At 60.8% G+C, this 17,237-nt stretch overlaps 2 protein-coding genes across 5 annotated transcripts in view; one reads left to right on the forward strand and one right to left on the reverse strand.

The window, feature by feature from the left end:
• Positions 1–5,378: 5,378 nt before the first annotated feature.
• Positions 5,379–9,369, forward strand: HIC1 (HIC ZBTB transcriptional repressor 1). 2 transcript variants are annotated; one of them, XM_079799257.1, is made up of 2 exons: positions 5,379–5,569; positions 7,005–9,368. In XM_079799257.1, exon 2 carries the CDS (start codon positions 7,025–7,027, stop codon positions 9,167–9,169), a length of 2,145 nt encoding a protein of 714 aa, XP_079655383.1. In that variant the 5' UTR covers positions 5,379–5,569; positions 7,005–7,024; the 3' UTR covers positions 9,170–9,368. The 2 variants fall into 2 exon arrangements, with proteins under 2 accessions (XP_079655383.1, XP_079655382.1); XM_079799256.1 differs by lacking the exon at positions 5,379–5,569 and adding an exon at positions 6,453–6,684 and having other exon boundaries at positions 7,005–9,369.
• An 839-nt stretch (positions 9,370–10,208) lies between these two features.
• SMG6 (SMG6 nonsense mediated mRNA decay factor) overlaps positions 10,209–17,237 on the reverse strand; it is a 221,788-nt gene continuing 214,759 nt past the window's right edge. For 2 of the 3 annotated variants that reach the window (XM_079799253.1, XM_079799252.1), the window contains 3 exons: positions 15,315–15,526; positions 14,939–15,020; positions 10,209–11,917 (listed from right to left, as the gene is read on the reverse strand). In XM_079799253.1, coding sequence (XP_079655379.1) covers positions 11,787–11,917; positions 14,939–15,020; positions 15,315–15,526 — 425 coding nt within the window. In that variant the 3' untranslated portion in view covers positions 10,209–11,786. The remainder of the gene's footprint in view (positions 11,918–14,938; positions 15,021–15,314; positions 15,527–17,237) is intronic. The other variant, XM_079799254.1, reaches the window with a different exon arrangement.

The raw sequence follows: 17,237 nt of genomic DNA on the forward strand, positions 1-17,237 counted from the left end.
AAGAGTGGGGAGAGGAGTGAGGGGAGGTTGCAACGCCATCAGAAAATGAGTTCAAGAATTACTCACTGCCCTCTGCCTACTCAGCTAAGGGTTCCTGGAAGAATGAGATTGTGGTGCATTTAGGCAAACTTTCCTGCCTAACCACTTCAGTCCACAGGAGGCATTTTTTCTTGCATCCAGGTCCCAGCAGCCTCCGTCCTACTGAGGAGATTAAAAAACAAAAAACAAAACCCAAATATCGTAACTACTGCCCTTCTCACCATCCCCTGGCGGCAATACCTTGGCTAGGAAAACAGGACGGTCACCGAGGCTGGCGGTCAGACATACTCCACACACCACGCTTCCTTCTCTGCCTCGGCGGAAGCACGGCAATTAGACCCCGGAGTAGCACGCCTGCCTGCGCCAAACCTCTCGCCACCCCCGCAGACACCTCGAATCTTGACTCGCTGCCCCCGCTTCCTCCTGCTCTTGGTCTCCCCCTTACTGGGGCAGCAGTGAGCGGCTCCGTGTGGCGCGGAGCGTGGGCGTGCTGCGGGGCGACCATGGCTGTAGACTGTTACCTCCGGTTCCCACAGTAACAATCGAAAGCCACGGTTGCCCTGGAGACGCGGGGGCGGGGCGCGTGGCAGCTCCAGTCAGGCTGACGTCAGGACCGAGATGGGGGGGCGGCGGAGGACCGGGCGCTGGACTTGCTACAGGGCTGTGCGATGTGCGTGTGGGCCGGCCGCCCCTCGCAGCCCCTGGGGACCAGGGAAGGGACCGCCTGATGGCCGAGCTTGCGCTGGATCAGCACCGCGGACAGCGGCAGCCCGAGCAGCAAGCTCGGGGCGGAGGACTCTAGGGACAGAGGGCCCCGGGTCCGCTGTCCGGGGGCGGGGCCAGGCGTCGGTGGCCGTGACTGGAGACTGTTACTAAGGGCGGCCCGGGCAGTAAGCAGTCCACAGCCAAGGTGCCGGCGCGCTGCCCGGGAGGGGGGGAGGGGAGTGCCTCTGTCGCCCGCAGCTGGGGGCGCTGCTGCTCTTCCTCCCCCGCGTCTCCCGCCTTTCTGGGCTCCAGCGCTAGCGGACAGGCACGCGGCCCTTGACGTCAAAGCCCTGTGACGTCAAAGACGTCCCTGTTGAAAGGCACTTCCGGAGGGGGGTCGGTGGGGTGGAGCGGGGCGGTCCTGCCGAGGCCCCACCCCCGCCCGGTCCTGAGAGAACAGCTCCTCGCGCAAAGGCGAGAGGCTGCCGATGTGCGTGTGGGCTGGCAGACGGGACTCAGAGGGACGCGGAGGCCAGCCCGACGGGTCGGGACTGGGGGGGGGGGGGGGGGGCGCCCCGGTGGAATGCAGGGCGGGGGTCCTGAGAGAGCCGCAGCGGGTGCCCAGCTTAGCCGGCGGGGGCAGCAGGGCTGAGTCACCGCGCTGCGGGGAGGGGAAGGAGGGGGTGCGTCTCCTGAGCCACCAGCATCTTCGCCCCACTTTCTTGGGAGGATGGCGCAGGAGCCCCAGGTAAAACCGCGGGCGCTCTGGGGCCGGTCCTCTGCTCGATGCTCCTCCGAAGTGGCTGCGTCTGCATCCGGGCGCGGGCAGGTGCTGCACAGGGTTCTGTGTACGCTCTGGCCCGGGCTCCACCAGCTACGAGGGAACCCTCGCCCCCCACCCCATCCCCACCCCCACCTCACAGGGGCCCTCCAACCCACCGCCTGCCGTCCTCCTCAGGGCCCTCCGTCCCTGTCTGTCGCCCGTCGATCGGTCGGTCCCGCTTACCTGTCCGGCCGCGTCGCGCCCGCGCGCGCTCGCCTCCCGCAGCCCGGCTGGCGCGGCGGCTTTTATAGCCGCGCGTAGTACTCGTGCGGCGGCTCATTCATGCGGCCGCGGCTCCTACACACTGACGTGCTGCCGACGTCAGCAGGGAATTTAGGAAACGGGAAGAGGGGCTATTTATAGTGGCGAAGGGGCGGGGTGTGGGGACCTAGGCGTTGGGGAGGGCGCCCGGAAGCAGGAACAGGGAGGGGAGCCCGTGCCCCTGTACCGTCTACAAGGGGTTAACTTTCCGGAACTGCGGGCTGGGGGCCTGCGGGAGATAGTGTGGGAGGTCAGCCGGGCCCCACTCTGGACACAGCCCCACCCCGCCCGGCCTTCCAGGTCCTCACCCGGCAGTCCCCTCCCCACTCTCACACCTCAGGTCCTGGACCCAAGGGTTCTGTGACGTCACAAGATGTACCCCGGCGGTGGCGGCGTTATACTCCAGAGCCCCTGAGGTGTCGATCACTGAGGAGGGGGCAGGGAGGAAGCTGGGCCCTCGGAGAGCAGCATCTAGAGCTGTGCTGTGCGGGAGAAGAGTGGGGAAGCTGAGGGTCTTGGGAGGCTTTGTAGGAGGAGGCTGGGCCTGGAAGGAGTGCCCAGTGGGGGTCCAGGTACCAGTGGGAGCTGGAGACCCGAGGCCAAGCAGGAAAACTGAGGACAGGCACGAGGCCCTTGGACTCCCAGAAATGAGCAGGTGCGGGGGTGGGGAGGTTCCTCTGTGGGGAAGTTGGGCAAAAGGTGTCAGGAGAAGGGGGGGGGGTGAGAGGGAGAGGAGCCTCAGCAAGTGGAGGGGGGCTGACAGGTCGTGGGCAGTGTCAGTTTCAGAGCCTGGCACCCAGCAGGCCGAGTTTAGGACGCATCTGTGGAATAATGGGCATATGAGCTCATATGAGCGTAAGAATGAGTGAAGGAGACCCAGGGCTCCGCAGCGTGGCAGAGAGGGCTTTCAAGGGTGTGGCAGAGCAGAGCCCACTTCCGGGAGGAACTAGAGTTCCTGGAGGTCAGAATTGCCAGGAAGGGGACATGCCATGTGGGGCAGAGTTCCCCTGGACAGGAGCAGGGAAATGAATGATCCTGGCCCAACCTAACTCCATCAATTGAGGAGGGCTCTAAGTGGGGGAGGGAATGTGTTCAGAGAGGGGAGCTGGATTGGGGTGGGGAGAGGCAGGGCCAGGCCAGACTAGGTGGGACTAGGGAGGGAGGGAAAGGTCAAAGATTGAAGAGTGGAATCCACAGGAGGGCAGTTAGGCTGGGGGCAGTTCTGTAAGGCCCTCCATATAGATATAAGGACAGCTTGAGGGTAGGGGCTGGGGCAGTAAGTTGACTTGGAAATCATCGGGTATCTGTCAAGAGTGTTAAAGAAAAACAAGGAGCCTGCCGGCTTGGCTCGGTGGTTGAGAGTTAACCTATGAAGCAGGAGGTCTCGGTTTGATTCCGGGTCAGGCCACATGCCCATTCTATGGGCTTGATCCCAGGTGTGGGGCATGCAGGAGGCAGCCAATCAATGATTCTCTCTCATTATTGATGTTTCTCTCTCTCTCCCCCTCTCCTCTCTGAAATAAATAAAAATATATTTTAAAAACAAAAAAGGAAAACAAGGACAGTGGGCACAGCAGACACTGGGGTGTGTTCACAATGGACAGACTCCTCCCCTGCACAAGAGACACAGGGAGGAGGGCTCCTTGAGGCGCTAGGATCTGGCCCCGCCAAGAGGATAAAAGGTGACAGCAGACATGGGGCCAGAGAGGGTCTCGGTGCTCTTTGGGAATCTGGCCACCCTGAGTCCTTTTTCTGCTCCAGGCTTTGTCCCAGAGCTTATCTTCTTCAGGAATGCCTTCCTGCCTGGGGAAGGAACTCCTATCCATCCATCAAAGCCCAGCTCCAAGAACACTTCTGAGGAGCCTTCCCGCCTCCCTCCAGCTCCCCATTCACTTTCCCCTCTCAGCAAACAGCATGACCCTCTGCCCGTAGAGGCGGGCAGCTCTGGAGCTCACCGTTTTCATTCTGGGAACCTCACCACTTCCCTGGTGAGGACACCACGGGGAGACGGAAGGGAGGAACTGGGATAAGAATGACCTAGAACACGACTGAAAACAGGGTGAGGGCGGGCTCAGGATGCGGTGAGAGTGAGAAGGACCTGCAGAGACCCGTAGCCATCGCCTGGCCCCGAGGCCATGAAGTCCCCTGCGGAGGAAAGGGAGCCTCCGGGGGGCTATGGAGCCCTTGGTGTCGGTCTGGGACCGAGAGTGGCCGCACCCGCGTCCCCTCAATGAATGACTCAGTCACTGCCTCTGGAGGGGACTTGGGGGCTGAGAACCGCACGGGAGGGGGGGGGGCAGGGAGTGCGGCCCCAGCCGCACAGCAGCCCCGCGTGGTTGCTAAGCTCTCCAAGGCCTTGGAGAGAAGCGGTCTGGGCGAACCTCACCGGTTACTATGGTAACTCTGCGCCCCAGCCTCTGGTGCGGCGGCTGAGGAAGGCGTACCCAATCAGAAGCTGCAGGGGTTCTCGGGAACCCACTCCCACCCCTCACGTGTGGGCGGGGGTTAGGAGGTGTGGGGAGGAGGCGGAGCGTGGGCCGCCACGAGATCTGGTGCCCGCTACCAGCCTGATGCAATGGCTGGGCAGCGGGGAATACTTCCGGAGTAGCTCAGCGAGTGCTTGCACACCAGTGCCGGATCCCCTCCCTCCCAGACGGGGAGTCACCTGCAAGAACTGGGCTTCACCTGGGGTGCAGGACTTTGCGGAGGGGGGACCCCAGGCTGCAGGCCTTCTTGCCCCATTTCTCACCAGTCAGTGGGTTGGAGACGCGGTCGTCCAATCGGGTTTCTCAGAACGACTCACTTGGGGAATCTGGGGGCTGGAGTCACTTCTGCAGGACCCTCAAGAGGCGTCCGGCCATTCCTAGTCGAACATCCTGAGGTCCTTCCGGAGACCAAGTTCAGGGCGAGCTGTTTGGGTAACCCCTCTGCCCAGATTCACGGGGGATCCTATGTGGCAGCCCAGGGGTATCTCAAAGAGCCAAACTTGGCTCTCGGAAGGGGGCAAGTGTGTGTGTGTGTAAACATGCGTGCCCATTGGTGTCAAAATCTGGAGAGGATCTGGCTGCAAATGAGCTTACTCTGTGCATACCTAACCCATGTGTATGAGTGAGGGTGGGTGTGCTTGGGGTGGGTATAAATAGTTCCATCCAGGAATGTCTGAAGAGAGTTAACTGGGATATTGTCTACCCTCCCACCCACCCCCCACCCCCGCCTTACGATTTCCGTAACTTCCCTTCCACCACCTACTGTCACCAGAGTTCCCTCCTTGAAAGCAGGACTTCTCTGAATTGGGGCAATGTGAGAATCTGGAAATATGTACACGGAAGCGTTCAGCACAAAACCCCGGGATGTGGGTGGCTCTTATGTCCGGGACTTGGGTCCCCAGGTGGGCACATCTGGGAGGGTGATCTTTCGAATAGCCCCCCTTCCCGGATCCAGCTGCGCATCTGCTAGCCCTCCAGCCCAGGTGCGCGGGAGGGAGGTCGTGGCTGTGTCGCGCAAAGCCCCGCGCTGCCGCGAGGTGGCGCCATAGTTGCAGCAGAGCCTGCTGGCTCGGGCCGCTCCAGATAAGAGTGTGCGGAAAGCGCGGCGGGGCTGAGACGCGACCAGGACGCGGGGAGGACGGACCAGCAGGACAGACCGACCGGGGGCCCGGCGGGCGGAGGGCAGCGCAGCGCAGCCACGTCCCCCCCTGGATCCGCCGGCAGCCGGGCCCGGGGCTTCCGACATGCCCCCCAGGTGGGTCCTCGGGCTGGGGACCGGGAGGGACAGGGGACCAGGACAGCCCGGTCCTCGCGCTCTAGCCGCCTCGGGGTGCATCCTCCCGTGCGGGCGTCCCGACGCGGCTGGCGTCCAGAACTTCGGGTGTCGCCCTTAGAGGACTTACGACCACCGGATCGCTGATCTGCTCCGGGTTCACGGCGGGGTCAGCAGCCCGGGCCGGCTCTGCCCGCACATGGGCTGGAGAGGCGAGGAAGGGGAGAGCTGGCGGGTGGGGCTGGCAGGGGCGCTGCCCTGGCACAGCTCGGCTCCTGGCAGCAGGGCGGGTGGGGCGCCGGCTAGGAGCTGCCACCGCCGCGGGGAGGGAAGCCTGGCCCGGTTGCAACCGCAGGTAACGGGCCGCGAGGCCCTGCGGACCAGGCGGGGAACAGTGTCAGGCCGGCGAGCTGGCGGGCAGGGCAGCTCAGGGCTCGGTTCAGGCCCTGCCGCTGCCCGGCTGCTGAAATGGGGGGCGAGAGGAAAAGCTGGGAGTTGAAGGACTGGGGCTGGCGCGCCCCTCCCGGCCTGGCTGAAGTTGGGAAACTTTTTCCTAAGTTTGGGCGGCGGAGTTCCAGTGGAGAAGGGGCCGAGGGGAGCTGGGGCGGGAGGCGCCGGGCCGTGAATGCAGACCTAAGGCCGAGGCCGGGCCCGGACTCGGGTGGGGCGCAGGCCGGGGTCAGGGCCGCAGCCGGCTGTGCGCCGTGCCCGCCCGGGGCGCTGCCCCCTCCCTCCCCTGGGAGCTGCGTGGCTCCCCCTCCCCCCCACCTGCTTCCTGCCTCAGCCTCCTGCCCCGATATAACGCCCTCCCCGCGCCGGGACCCGGCCTTCGTGCTCTGCCCGCCACGGCAGCGGCTGTCTCCGCTCGCCGCGCCGTGCCGCAGCCGCCGACCGGGCCCCAACTAGGGCCTGACAGCCCCGGGCCAGGGCGGCACCACGGCGGCCACAGCGCTCCCCTCCTCCGGATCACTTCCCCCAACTGGGGCAACTTCTCCCGAGGCGGGAGGCGCTTTTCACTCGGCTCCCTCAGATCCCACTCGGGCAAACTCCTCGGTCCTGAATGACTTTTCCTGAAGCGGACATTTTCCTCAAATCGGGTAACTGTCTCTGAAAGGGCCACTTCATCCAAACAGTTTTCCTCTTCGAAGCCCCCAGAACCCAGCTTGTGTACCGGGTGCCTCCGGGCAAGGGGGTGCAGGCCAGCCTGGCCTCCTCTCCACCAGCCACTCTTCTGCTCTTTCTGGTCCGGCCCAGGCGCCCACACTCGGAGGCTACTCTTCCTCCCCCGGTGCCCAGGCTGGTGCTCGATGCCCCTGCCCAGTTGAAGGAAAGGGGAAGTGGAGGGGAGAGGCGCTGGGCTGGGAACAGGCAGCGAGGGCTCCTGCGGCCCTGACCCGACTGGTGTGTATCCCCGCAGGAGATTGTGCTGGGCAGACGATGCTGGACACGATGGAGGCGCCCGGCCACTCGAGGCAGCTGCTGCTGCAGCTCAACAACCAGCGCACCAAGGGCTTCTTGTGCGACGTGATCATCGTGGTGCAGAACGCCCTCTTCCGCGCGCACAAGAACGTGCTGGCGGCCAGCAGCGCCTACCTCAAGTCCCTGGTGGTGCATGACAACCTGCTCAACCTGGACCATGACATGGTGAGCCCGGCCGTGTTCCGCCTGGTGCTGGACTTCATCTACACCGGCCGCCTGGCTGATGGCGCAGAGGCTGCAGCGTCGGCAGCAGTGGCTCCGGGGACCGAGCCGAGCCTGGGTGCTGTACTGGCCGCTGCCAGCTACCTGCAGATCCCCGATCTCGTGGCGCTGTGCAAGAAGCGCCTCAAACGCCACGGCAAGTACTGCCACCTGCGGGGCGGCGGCGGCGGCGGCGGCGGCTATGCACCGTACGGGCGGCCGGGCCGGGGCCTGCGGGCCGCCACGCCCGTCATCCAGGCATGCTACTCGTCCCCAGCCGGGCCTCCGCCGCCGCCCAGCGCCGAGCCGCCGTCGGGCCCGGAGGCCGCAGTGAATACGCACTGCGCTGAGCTGTATGCCTCGGGCCCCGGGCCGGCCGCCGCACTCTGCGCCCCGGAGCGCCGCTGCTCTCCGCTCTGCGGCCTGGACCTGTCCAAGAAAAGCCCGCCGAGCTCCGCGCCTCCCGAGAGGCCTCCGGGCGAGCGCGAGCTGCCTCCGCGCCCAGACAGCCCTCCCAGCGCCGGCCCCGCAGCCTACAAGGAGCCGCCGCTCATCCTGCCGCCGCTGCCGCCACTGCCCTTCCAGAAGCTGGAGGAGGTCATACAGCCTCCGGACCCGTTCCGTGGCGGCAGCGCCAGTCCGGGACCCGAGCCCCCCGGCCGCCCTGACGGGCCCAGCCTCCTTTACCGCTGGATGAAGCACGAGCCAGGCCTGGGTAGCTATGGCGATGAGCTGGGCCGGGAGCGCGGCTCCCCGGGCGAGCGCTGCGAGGAGCGCGGCGGGGACCCGGCCACCTCGCCCGGGGGGCCTCCGCTTGGCCTGGCGCCGCCGCCGCGCTACCCGGGCAGCCTGGACGGGCCCGGCGCAGGTGGCGACGGCGACGACTACAAAAGCAGCAGCGAGGAGACTGGCAGCAGCGAGGACCCCAGCCCGCCCGGCGGCCATCTCGAGGGCTACCCGTGTCCCCACCTGGCTTATGGCGAGCCTGAGAGCTTCGGCGACAACCTGTACGTGTGCATCCCGTGCGGCAAGGGCTTTCCCAGCTCTGAGCAGCTGAATGCGCACGTGGAGGCGCACGTGGAGGAGGAGGAGGCACTATATGGCAGGGCCGAGGCGGCTGAGGTAGCAGCGGGAGCCGCCGGCCTTGGGCCCCCTTTTGGAGGGGGTGGGGACAAGGTCGGTGGTGCTCCGGGCGGACTGGGCGAACTGCTGCGGCCATACCGCTGCGCGTCGTGCGACAAGAGCTACAAGGACCCGGCAACACTGCGGCAGCACGAGAAGACGCACTGGCTTACCCGGCCCTATCCATGCACCATCTGCGGGAAGAAGTTCACGCAGCGCGGGACCATGACGCGCCACATGCGCAGCCACCTGGGCCTCAAACCCTTCGCGTGCGACGCGTGCGGCATGCGCTTCACGCGCCAATACCGCCTCACCGAGCACATGCGCATACACTCGGGCGAGAAGCCCTACGAGTGCCAGGTGTGTGGCGGCAAGTTCGCCCAGCAACGCAACCTCATCAGCCACATGAAGATGCACGCCGTGGGTGGCGCAGCTGGCGCCGCTGGGGCGCTGGCGGGGCTCGGGGGGCTGCCCGGCGTCCCTGGCCCGGATGGCAAAGGCAAACTCGACTTCCCCGAGGGCGTCTTTGCTGTGGCCCGCCTCACTGCTGAACAGTTAAGCCTGAAGCAGCAGGACAAGGCGGCCGCAGCCGAGCTGCTGGCGCAGACCACGCACTTCCTGCACGACCCCAAGGTGGCGCTCGAGAGCCTCTACCCGCTGGCTAAGTTCACCGCGGAGCTGGGCCTCAGCCCGGACAAGGCGGCCGAGGTGCTGAGTCAGGGAGCACACCTGGCTGCGGGACCCGACGGCCGGACCATCGACCGTTTCTCGCCCACCTAGATCGCCCCTTGCCGGCCCGCCTGGTCGCCGCCGCGTGGCCCCCGGGCCCGCGCTCCTAGGCAGTGGGGCGGCGGCAGCTAGCAGGCAAACCTCGCCGGGACTAGAATAGCAGCGGCAGCGCCACCGCAGTGACGGTGGCCCCACCTCCGCGGCCTCACCTGGCCTCACTGCTTTGTGCCTTAGCCCGGGGATGGGGGTGAGGGGAAAACCCCGGGATGGGGGTGGGTTGGGGGAAGGGAGATTTATATTTTTGATATCAGCTTTGACCAAAGGAGACCCCCGGCCCTTCTCCGCCTCTTCCTGTGGTTCGTTGGCCCCCTCCCCCCGGCTCCGTGCTGCTCTTGGGGGTAGGGGTGTCACTGTTGGGGCACTCCCAGCCCTACCTCCGGCCCTTGCGACCACACCCATTCTCACTGTGAATCTCCCCGCTGGGGTCGGAGCGTCGGGCAGGGTTAGGGAGCTGGGAGGGGACTGAGCCGGCCGGAGGGCCCCCTGCCCCCCGCTCCCGCCCGCCCCGGGACTGATAATGTGAAGTTCCTCATTTTGCACAAGCGGCACTATCCCCAGGGCCAACCCTTCCCTCCCTCTTAAGTCAGAGGGCTGAGACAGCCCGGTCTACCGGTCTCCCACTCCTGCGGTGTCCTCTCTCCCTTCCCTGAGGCCCCGGACCATATTTATTGCATGCGCCCCGGGCAGCCCCATACCCCGAGCCCAGGCAGGGCTGGGCTGGAACGTGGTCTCTTTAGCTCCCTCCTCTTTTGTATATTTTCTACCTTGTACACAGGCTCTTCCAGAGCCGCTTCCATTTTCTATACTCGAACCAGAAAGCAATAAAGCAGTAATCAAGGACCCTGGACCCTGCAGCTCTCTTCTGCCTTGCACTAGGACCTGGTGGCAGCACCAGGGTGGGTGGAGGGACCAGACACAGGGGCAGAACCTTGGACCTTCCTCCCTCCCCAGCCCAGAGACAGATCAGCAAGAGGTCAGGTATGTCTCATAACTAAAAATTTATTAAGGAAACAAAACCAGTGCTGCAAATAGGACAGAAAGGAGAGCTGGGTCTCCCACCCACCCAGTCGTTAGCCTTCATCCAGGGCAGAGGATCTCAAAGGGGGCTGGGGACATTGTACCCCAAAGAGCCCGGTTTTCTGAGGCCCTGGGAACCTTATACCCCAAACCATTGGCTGTGGCTCCCCTATACAGTCCGTCCTCCTTCTGGCATAATCTCTGACCTCAGGAGGACACAGCCATGCTCCCATCCTCTGGGCAGGCTATACATACAGTTAGGGGTTCTGAGGGATACCCCCACTGGTCCCATCAAAACTTACTCCTGGCTTCTCGTCAAAACCCTGTCTTCCCCGCACCCCTGTTCCTGGGTTGAGAAAATGAATTCCCAGTACAGTAGGAAGCCTCCTGAGTGAGGCTTTGCACACAGGTGCCAACTAAAGAGGCAACAAAAAACTCAAAGGCCCTGTGTCGAGCTCTTCTAGGGCAAAGCTAGAAATAGGGTGCAAACTCGAGGCTAGGCAATGCTCTCTTCCAGGCACGAGCCTGGAAGTTCTCGTAGCACAGGGGCCTGGGAAAGAAGATTGGGGAGGGGAAGCTTAATTAGGTTCATGGCACAGGTACTGGAGGAAGAGGGAGATTCAGAGTGAGAACACCCATGGCAAGGAACTGAGGTGAGATTGAGGGGACCAGGAAGGTGAGAGGGATCAACTAGAAAGAGGAGGGTGGGGCTGATTCAGGGGGGAGAGAAGGAGAACAAGGAGAGAGGAGGGGAGAAATGAGAAAATCTGAGGAAATTTTGTCCAGTGGGAACTAGAGCAAAAGGAAGGCCAAGGGGAGAGGAAGCAGGCAAAGGCCACCCAGGAAGCATGGGCCTGAGACCAGATGTCCCTTCCCTCTAGACCCCTGACCTTTCATGGGGAAAATGTGGCCAAGTGTAATGGACCCAGACTGGTAAGGGCAGGAAGAGCAGCAGGATGGGGTGTGTGTGTGTGTGTGTGTGTGTTTGGGGTGGGGCAGAAGAAGTGGGGGTCTAGGGCTGCTGTATGGAACATGGTGTCCAGAGCCCAACTTAGGTCCTTGTGGGAACCCAGGCCTTGAGGGAAAGACCCCCTGGGCACTCTCTTCATGGTGTGGCCAAGCCTCTTGGACACGTTCAGCACAGGGGTTCTGAAGGAGATTAAAGGGACCCGTGACTTCACCTGCATCTGATGGAAATGCTAACCTCCTTAACCCATCTCCACTTGAGAAAGTGGCTGACTCCCAAGGCTGAGAAAGCCTTCCCCCAGCCCTTTAAGTGGGCAGGGGAGGGAGAAAGGCTGAGCGCCTGGGCAGCCTATCTAGCTCGCCCACCTGCTGTCACTGCAGCCAGCCACCTCCCTACTAAATCTTGACAGCCCAGGAGGGTCCCAGCAGCTTCCGCCCAACCCTCGGGAGGGGCTCTGTGAGGAGCAGCTCCCCCACAGCACGGCCACGGTGTGGGTTGGAAGAGGATGGTTTATTGTCTGGGTGGATTGGTGGCTCAGGCATGTGGGCATCTTCCGTGCTACACTGGGCACCTGGTGGCCTCTCAGGAACGGTTCCATGGGGGGTGGGCCCCAGTGTGGCCCCCTCAGCCCACCTGGGCCCACGTGAGGAAGGCCGGGATGTCCCGCACAGGCACGTTCCTCGTCAGTGCTTTCACACGCAGGTTTCGGTCATCTGTCAGCAGCACCACCTCCCGCAGCAGCCGGATGGGCTCCTCTGTTGGCACAAGAGAGCAGAAGAACCTCTCTGAGGCAGGAGACAGACACTGCCAGCCTCTCCTCTCTCTGGAGGGGAGAATGGTCCTGGGGGGCGGTGTGTGTGTGAAGGCCCCTTCCACAAATCCCTTCCCTCAGGCAGATGGTCAGCTGAGGATGCCCCTCCCCTGCTGGCTTCACGAGGGCCATGCCCGAGAGGCTGGCCTTCTGCTTTGGACCCCTGCCTCTCGCATAGGGCTGTGCTGCCTTGTGTCCTGAGAGCTGCCCAAACCGCTGGCCTCCACACACCTCTCGCAGCACTCTGAACTGAGGGAGCAGAAGCAGCCCTTTCCTCCCACTCCTACTGCATGGCTGGTCCTGGACTCAGAACACCTGTCTTACTACACATCCTCTCCCTCCAAGGCCAGCAGGTCTTAATACCCTATTAAGATGAGAAAACAGTATCCAGGCCTCCCAGATGTGAGGAGAGGGGTTAGCTCAAGGGAGCTCTGAGGGGAGGGCAAAAGGGTCCTTGGCAAAGTCGTACGAAGGTGGTCCTGAGGCTACAGTCAAATGATTTCCTCTATTAAATAAAAGTAATCCATGGTGAAAAGCACAGAAGAGGAAAAAAGGAAAGGTAAAGCCAGGCTCATCCTCCCAGTTCTCTCCCTTCCTGTGTCCCTGCCTTGTTCCCAGGTAGACCTCTTTCAGATTTCTTTATACACATTTACAAGTATATATATTTGTTGTATAAGCTTCCCCCCACAACTTTACACTCATACTAGCCATACTTACTTTATTCAAATTTTATGCATTTTAAAAGATCTTTCTATACTGACACAAATAGCCTTCAATCCTGTTAGAGGACTTTTAGCAGGATGCCTTCCACCACCTCTCTTCCCCTAATTCCCTAACCTTTTAATGTATTGGGGAGAATTTAAACTAGGGCCAAGTACTCACACAGTGACATCCCCACCCCTGGCAAGGCCCCTCAGGTGGCAAGTCCACTCCTCAGTCCCAGGCTGGGTGTTTCCAGACGGAGGGCCGGCAGACAGTGAGGCACAGGGAACATCCTGCGGGGCTTACTAACTGCGGGTGCTGGCTGGGCTGGGGGATTGCAAACGTCCATGTCTGGACCTGAGCAGTTTCAGGCTTTCCAGCTCCAGGCAGGGAGGCTGAGAACTGGCTGTCAGCCTTGGGAGGAATTGGGGGGAAGGAGGAGGGAGAGGCACTTGAGGCTGATGGTGGAGAGAGAAGGGGAGAGTGGAAGGAGGGTGTGATGGGAGGTGAGGGGCTGTGGTGGGCAAGAGGGAGAGGAAGGTGGCCATGGATAAAGGGGATGCTCTGAGACCACTCAACTGTCTGGGCCTGACCCTCTGGGGTGTGTGATTGCAGGGTTGGGTGGGGTGGTATCGTGCAGTGCTGTGTGGGACTCCCAGCTGGCTGCCCGAGTCTGTCTGCAGCCCCGCCATTCCTGCCCTGGGACTCAGACCAGGAGAGTCCCAGGCTTTAGGTCAGCCAACCGAGGCCCAGCGTTGCTGGCAGGGGTCTTCAGGGGTTTCTGTGGATACTTTGAGACATTTTTAACAATAAACATCCTCTGTTTTGACACTGGTAACTTCACTTTGTTAGAAACCAGAGGCAGTCATCTTGTCAGGCCCCATCCGCCATAATCCACATGATTTTAAAATTCAACATCGTTTACACATAAACATTTGGTGACAGTTTCTCTGTGAATCTGACAAGTTAATCTGCTAAGAATTCACACTGACAAATAGGGTTTGATTACACCAGCCGTTGCTGATGTAATTCTGATAGGGGCGGACCTCAGGATGGCAGTGGGTTCCTGTATGCTGTTTGGGGTGAAGTGGGGGTGGGGGGTGGGGAGACTAGTATGGCCAAAGCCAAATGTGTCTTTGCTAAGAACGAAACAGCTCTGAGGCTGGGTGGGGCCGCAGCAGTATCTGTCCCATACTTCCCAACAAGGCCTTCTGCACGCTTGCCTACCTCGCCCAGAAGGTACCCCCCCCTAGGAAGCTGCCTGGGAGCAGAGCTCAGGTTCCTGCTTGACTTATCCTGGACTCCTTTTTACCCTTGAATGTTCCAAATCTGGTTCTAAGGGACAGTAGGTGCAAGCCATGTGGTAGGACCTGTCTGAAGAAGAGCAGTGTGGACTCATTATCAACCCCTGGCTCAGAGGCTGCGGCAGGAGTGAAGCTGCACTAACGTGGGTGGGAGGAGCAGTAGGAAAGAAGTCAGTCCCCAGACCAGCCTGGAAGCCATGATGAGGAACATGAGCAGAGGTGGGTGACAACTAAAAGACAATGATAAGAGCCTACATATACAAATGGTGAGAATATCAGCTCTGCAGATGACACTGAGCTAGGAGGTCCTAGAATTTCTTCCAAAAGAAATGTCAGATTCCTGGGAGTCAGAAGCAGAAAAACCTGAGCTTCACTGACTCCGAGGGGCTGTACAGGAAGTTCCGGGTTGAGTGAGGAGCTCAAACTCTCGCTCTCAACTCCAGCCAGCCTGCGCAGTACTGCAGCTTACTGCTGTAGGGAGAGAAGAAAAAACCCACTACTCACTGGGGAAGCACCTCCGCCCACGCCTGGCACAGGGCAGACATCAGGGATGAACTAAGAGGATGAGCATGGCCCAGAGCAGGGACCACTGGGGACTGTCCTTTCAGAGCAGAGGGCTGGGCTCAGGAGACTGTGGCCAGAATAAGCTACACTGAATCATAGAGACATTCTTGCTGTCAGAGAACTCACTGAGGACCCAAGAAAGGAAATGGATGCACGCCGAGTGGGAAAGCTCACTGCCTGGGGCTGGCTTCCTGGGCTAGGCCCATCCCTACTTGGCCCACCTGACATCTCCTAGGGGTGGGGGAGCCATGACAGGAGGGTCTGACTGCAGGAGGGCAGGAAACTGAGCTTGCCTCAGCACTGACCTCCCATTTTTCAAACTTTCCTGTAGCCGAGGATGGCAGGACAAGGTAAAGCCGGGGATGGGTGATCTTGAGGCAGAGGCAAAGCTGTACCTTTGTTGGTGGGCATGAAGTCCTTCGCCTTATCTTTGCAGTAGTGAAGGCAGCAGGAGAGGATCAGGTCATCGTTGTTACCCTGGAGGAAGACAGTGTGAGGAGTGCTACTGGGCAGGAGGGGGCGCCAGGCAGAGAAGGCACAGATAAACTCTGCCTCTGGGGTGCTGGGGAGGGTCACCTCCCAGAGTCCCTCCCATCCATGCCCCAGCGGGTCCAACTGTGCCAAGAGTGATCTTCAGGACATGAATTCCCATTCCTGGGCCTCGATGGTGGCTGCCCCTCAGCTGCTCATTGACTGACCTTCCTTTAGTCCCCTGCTCCTGGGGACCCTGATCTGAAGGCTGGCTATCTCCCTTTCTGCTGGGGGTCTTACCAGCTGGCCAGTGATGTCCTCACTGCGGAAGGCGATGGATTCGAGTTCGTTGCCACGGCTGGTCAGGGCCCGCAGGCAAGAGTCCCGACTCTCAAATCGCCGCTCAAGAAACTCAATGGACTTCCGGGCCTTTTCCTGCACCACACGGGCATAGCCCCCAGCCCGGTGATCTGTCTCCTGACCCTTGGCCAGGCCATCCAGCTCATTGATCACTGAGGAGACACAGTTCCACAAAGCATCAGTCTCAGCAATCAGCAATTATGTTTATCTTTACCCTAGGCCTCACTTTCCCAGCCAGCCCCTCCCAGACCACAGAATCCATCCTGCCCCACAGGAGTCTTCCAGGGAAAGTAGATGACGTTGGGGGGCAAGAAGCATCCCAGACTTTCCACAGTGCTCTCTCCTCTTTCTGCCTCTTCCTCCAGGCACTGAGCTTCTCCTGGGAGGAACTTACAGGGATTTTCTGGAGCTGCTGTATTCAGAGGAAGAAACCTGGCCCCTCTATTGCATTCCTTAGTTATAGGATCAAATTGAAAGGGTTCCTCAGGAGAGGTAAGGGTATGGAGCAGCTAAAGGGAAAGAGGCACTCTCCCTCATCCACTTGGGCCCCCAACCACAGCAGTTCAAGAGGGGGCAAAGTTCTGTGCCCCACGCCCCAGCAGAGGGCAGGGAGGTTACCAAGTGGAACGCAGTAGTCATGGCCTCAGTAGTCATTGCAAGAGCCCTGGTATTCCCCAAAAGCATGCCCTTGGCACATTCACCTCCTCTGATGCTGCACGTGTGTGCGCGTGTGCGTGTGTGTGTGTGTGTGTGTGTGTGCGCGCGCGTGTGTGTGCCTGTCTGCCTGCCTGCCTATGTGTCTGGGACACGGCTTCATTTTCTGGTGAAGATTCTTTCCAAAATTCCAGCCAAAAGCCTGAGGTCAAGTGGGAAATATGCACTCCTTGGGGGCTCTGGGAGAGTTTGGGGTCTGAGGCCTCTCCTCGGTGCAATGATTCATGGCTTGGGGAATCAGCATGAGCATGCTGTTCCATGGTGAGCCTGGCACTCACTGTCTGGGTATTCAGAGACACTTTCTGGAAAAGGCCCATGTGGGAACGAACACACACACACACACACACACACACACACACACACACACACACACACGATGCCCATGCTTTCAGCAACCTGAGGCTACAGTGTCCACACAATGTATGGTTGAGGTTGGGGAATAGTGGTGGATGGGTATACGGTACAGAAAACAGAACATCAAACACAAAAAACTGGTATTCCATCCCAAAATCTGCTTTCCTGCTTCCAAACTAAACAGGCTTCAAAGGGGAAGCTTGTTTGTGCTTCTGCACCAGGCGGGGCTTCTCAATGCTGGGGTCAGGCCTAAGGAGCACAGAGCAGGTTAAAGAGCACAAGAAACAAGCAGGCAAGGCTGTTGGCTTAACCCTTTGTGCTCTGGACATGGGGCAGGAGTCTACTGAGGAAGCCTCATTAAACAGGAGCTCCCTATACAGCCCCTGAGAGTCCAAGGCCCTGCCCAGCCGAGGAAGGTTCAAAGAGGCTGGCCTGGACTGTTTTAACAGAGTTGTCATTTCCCAACGCCCCTGGGGGCCATCTATTTATTCGGCATGTATCCTCTGGGTTTTCGCATATATTTGCTCCCTCTCCACCAAATCTGGCTTTCTCCACGGAACCACAAGCTTCTCCAAACCAAGGGCTGTAGCCCTGCCATTCACTGGAGCATCAGAGACTAAGGAGATCATGTACATAATAGGGGCCCAATCCATGCTGATGAACAAAAACCCTGTAGTTGGGATGGTGCCTAAGGCTCCTCCTAAGTCTGAGGCTCCTGAGGTGTCACCTCTCTCAGTTACACCATTTCCTGATCATCTAGCAAAAAAGGTGCCCAACTTACTTTCTTCCCCCTGA

Source organism: Cnephaeus nilssonii, assembly GCF_951640355.1.
Source record: "Cnephaeus nilssonii genome assembly, chromosome: 19".
Classification (NCBI taxonomy): Eukaryota; Metazoa; Chordata; class Mammalia; order Chiroptera; family Vespertilionidae; genus Cnephaeus; species Cnephaeus nilssonii.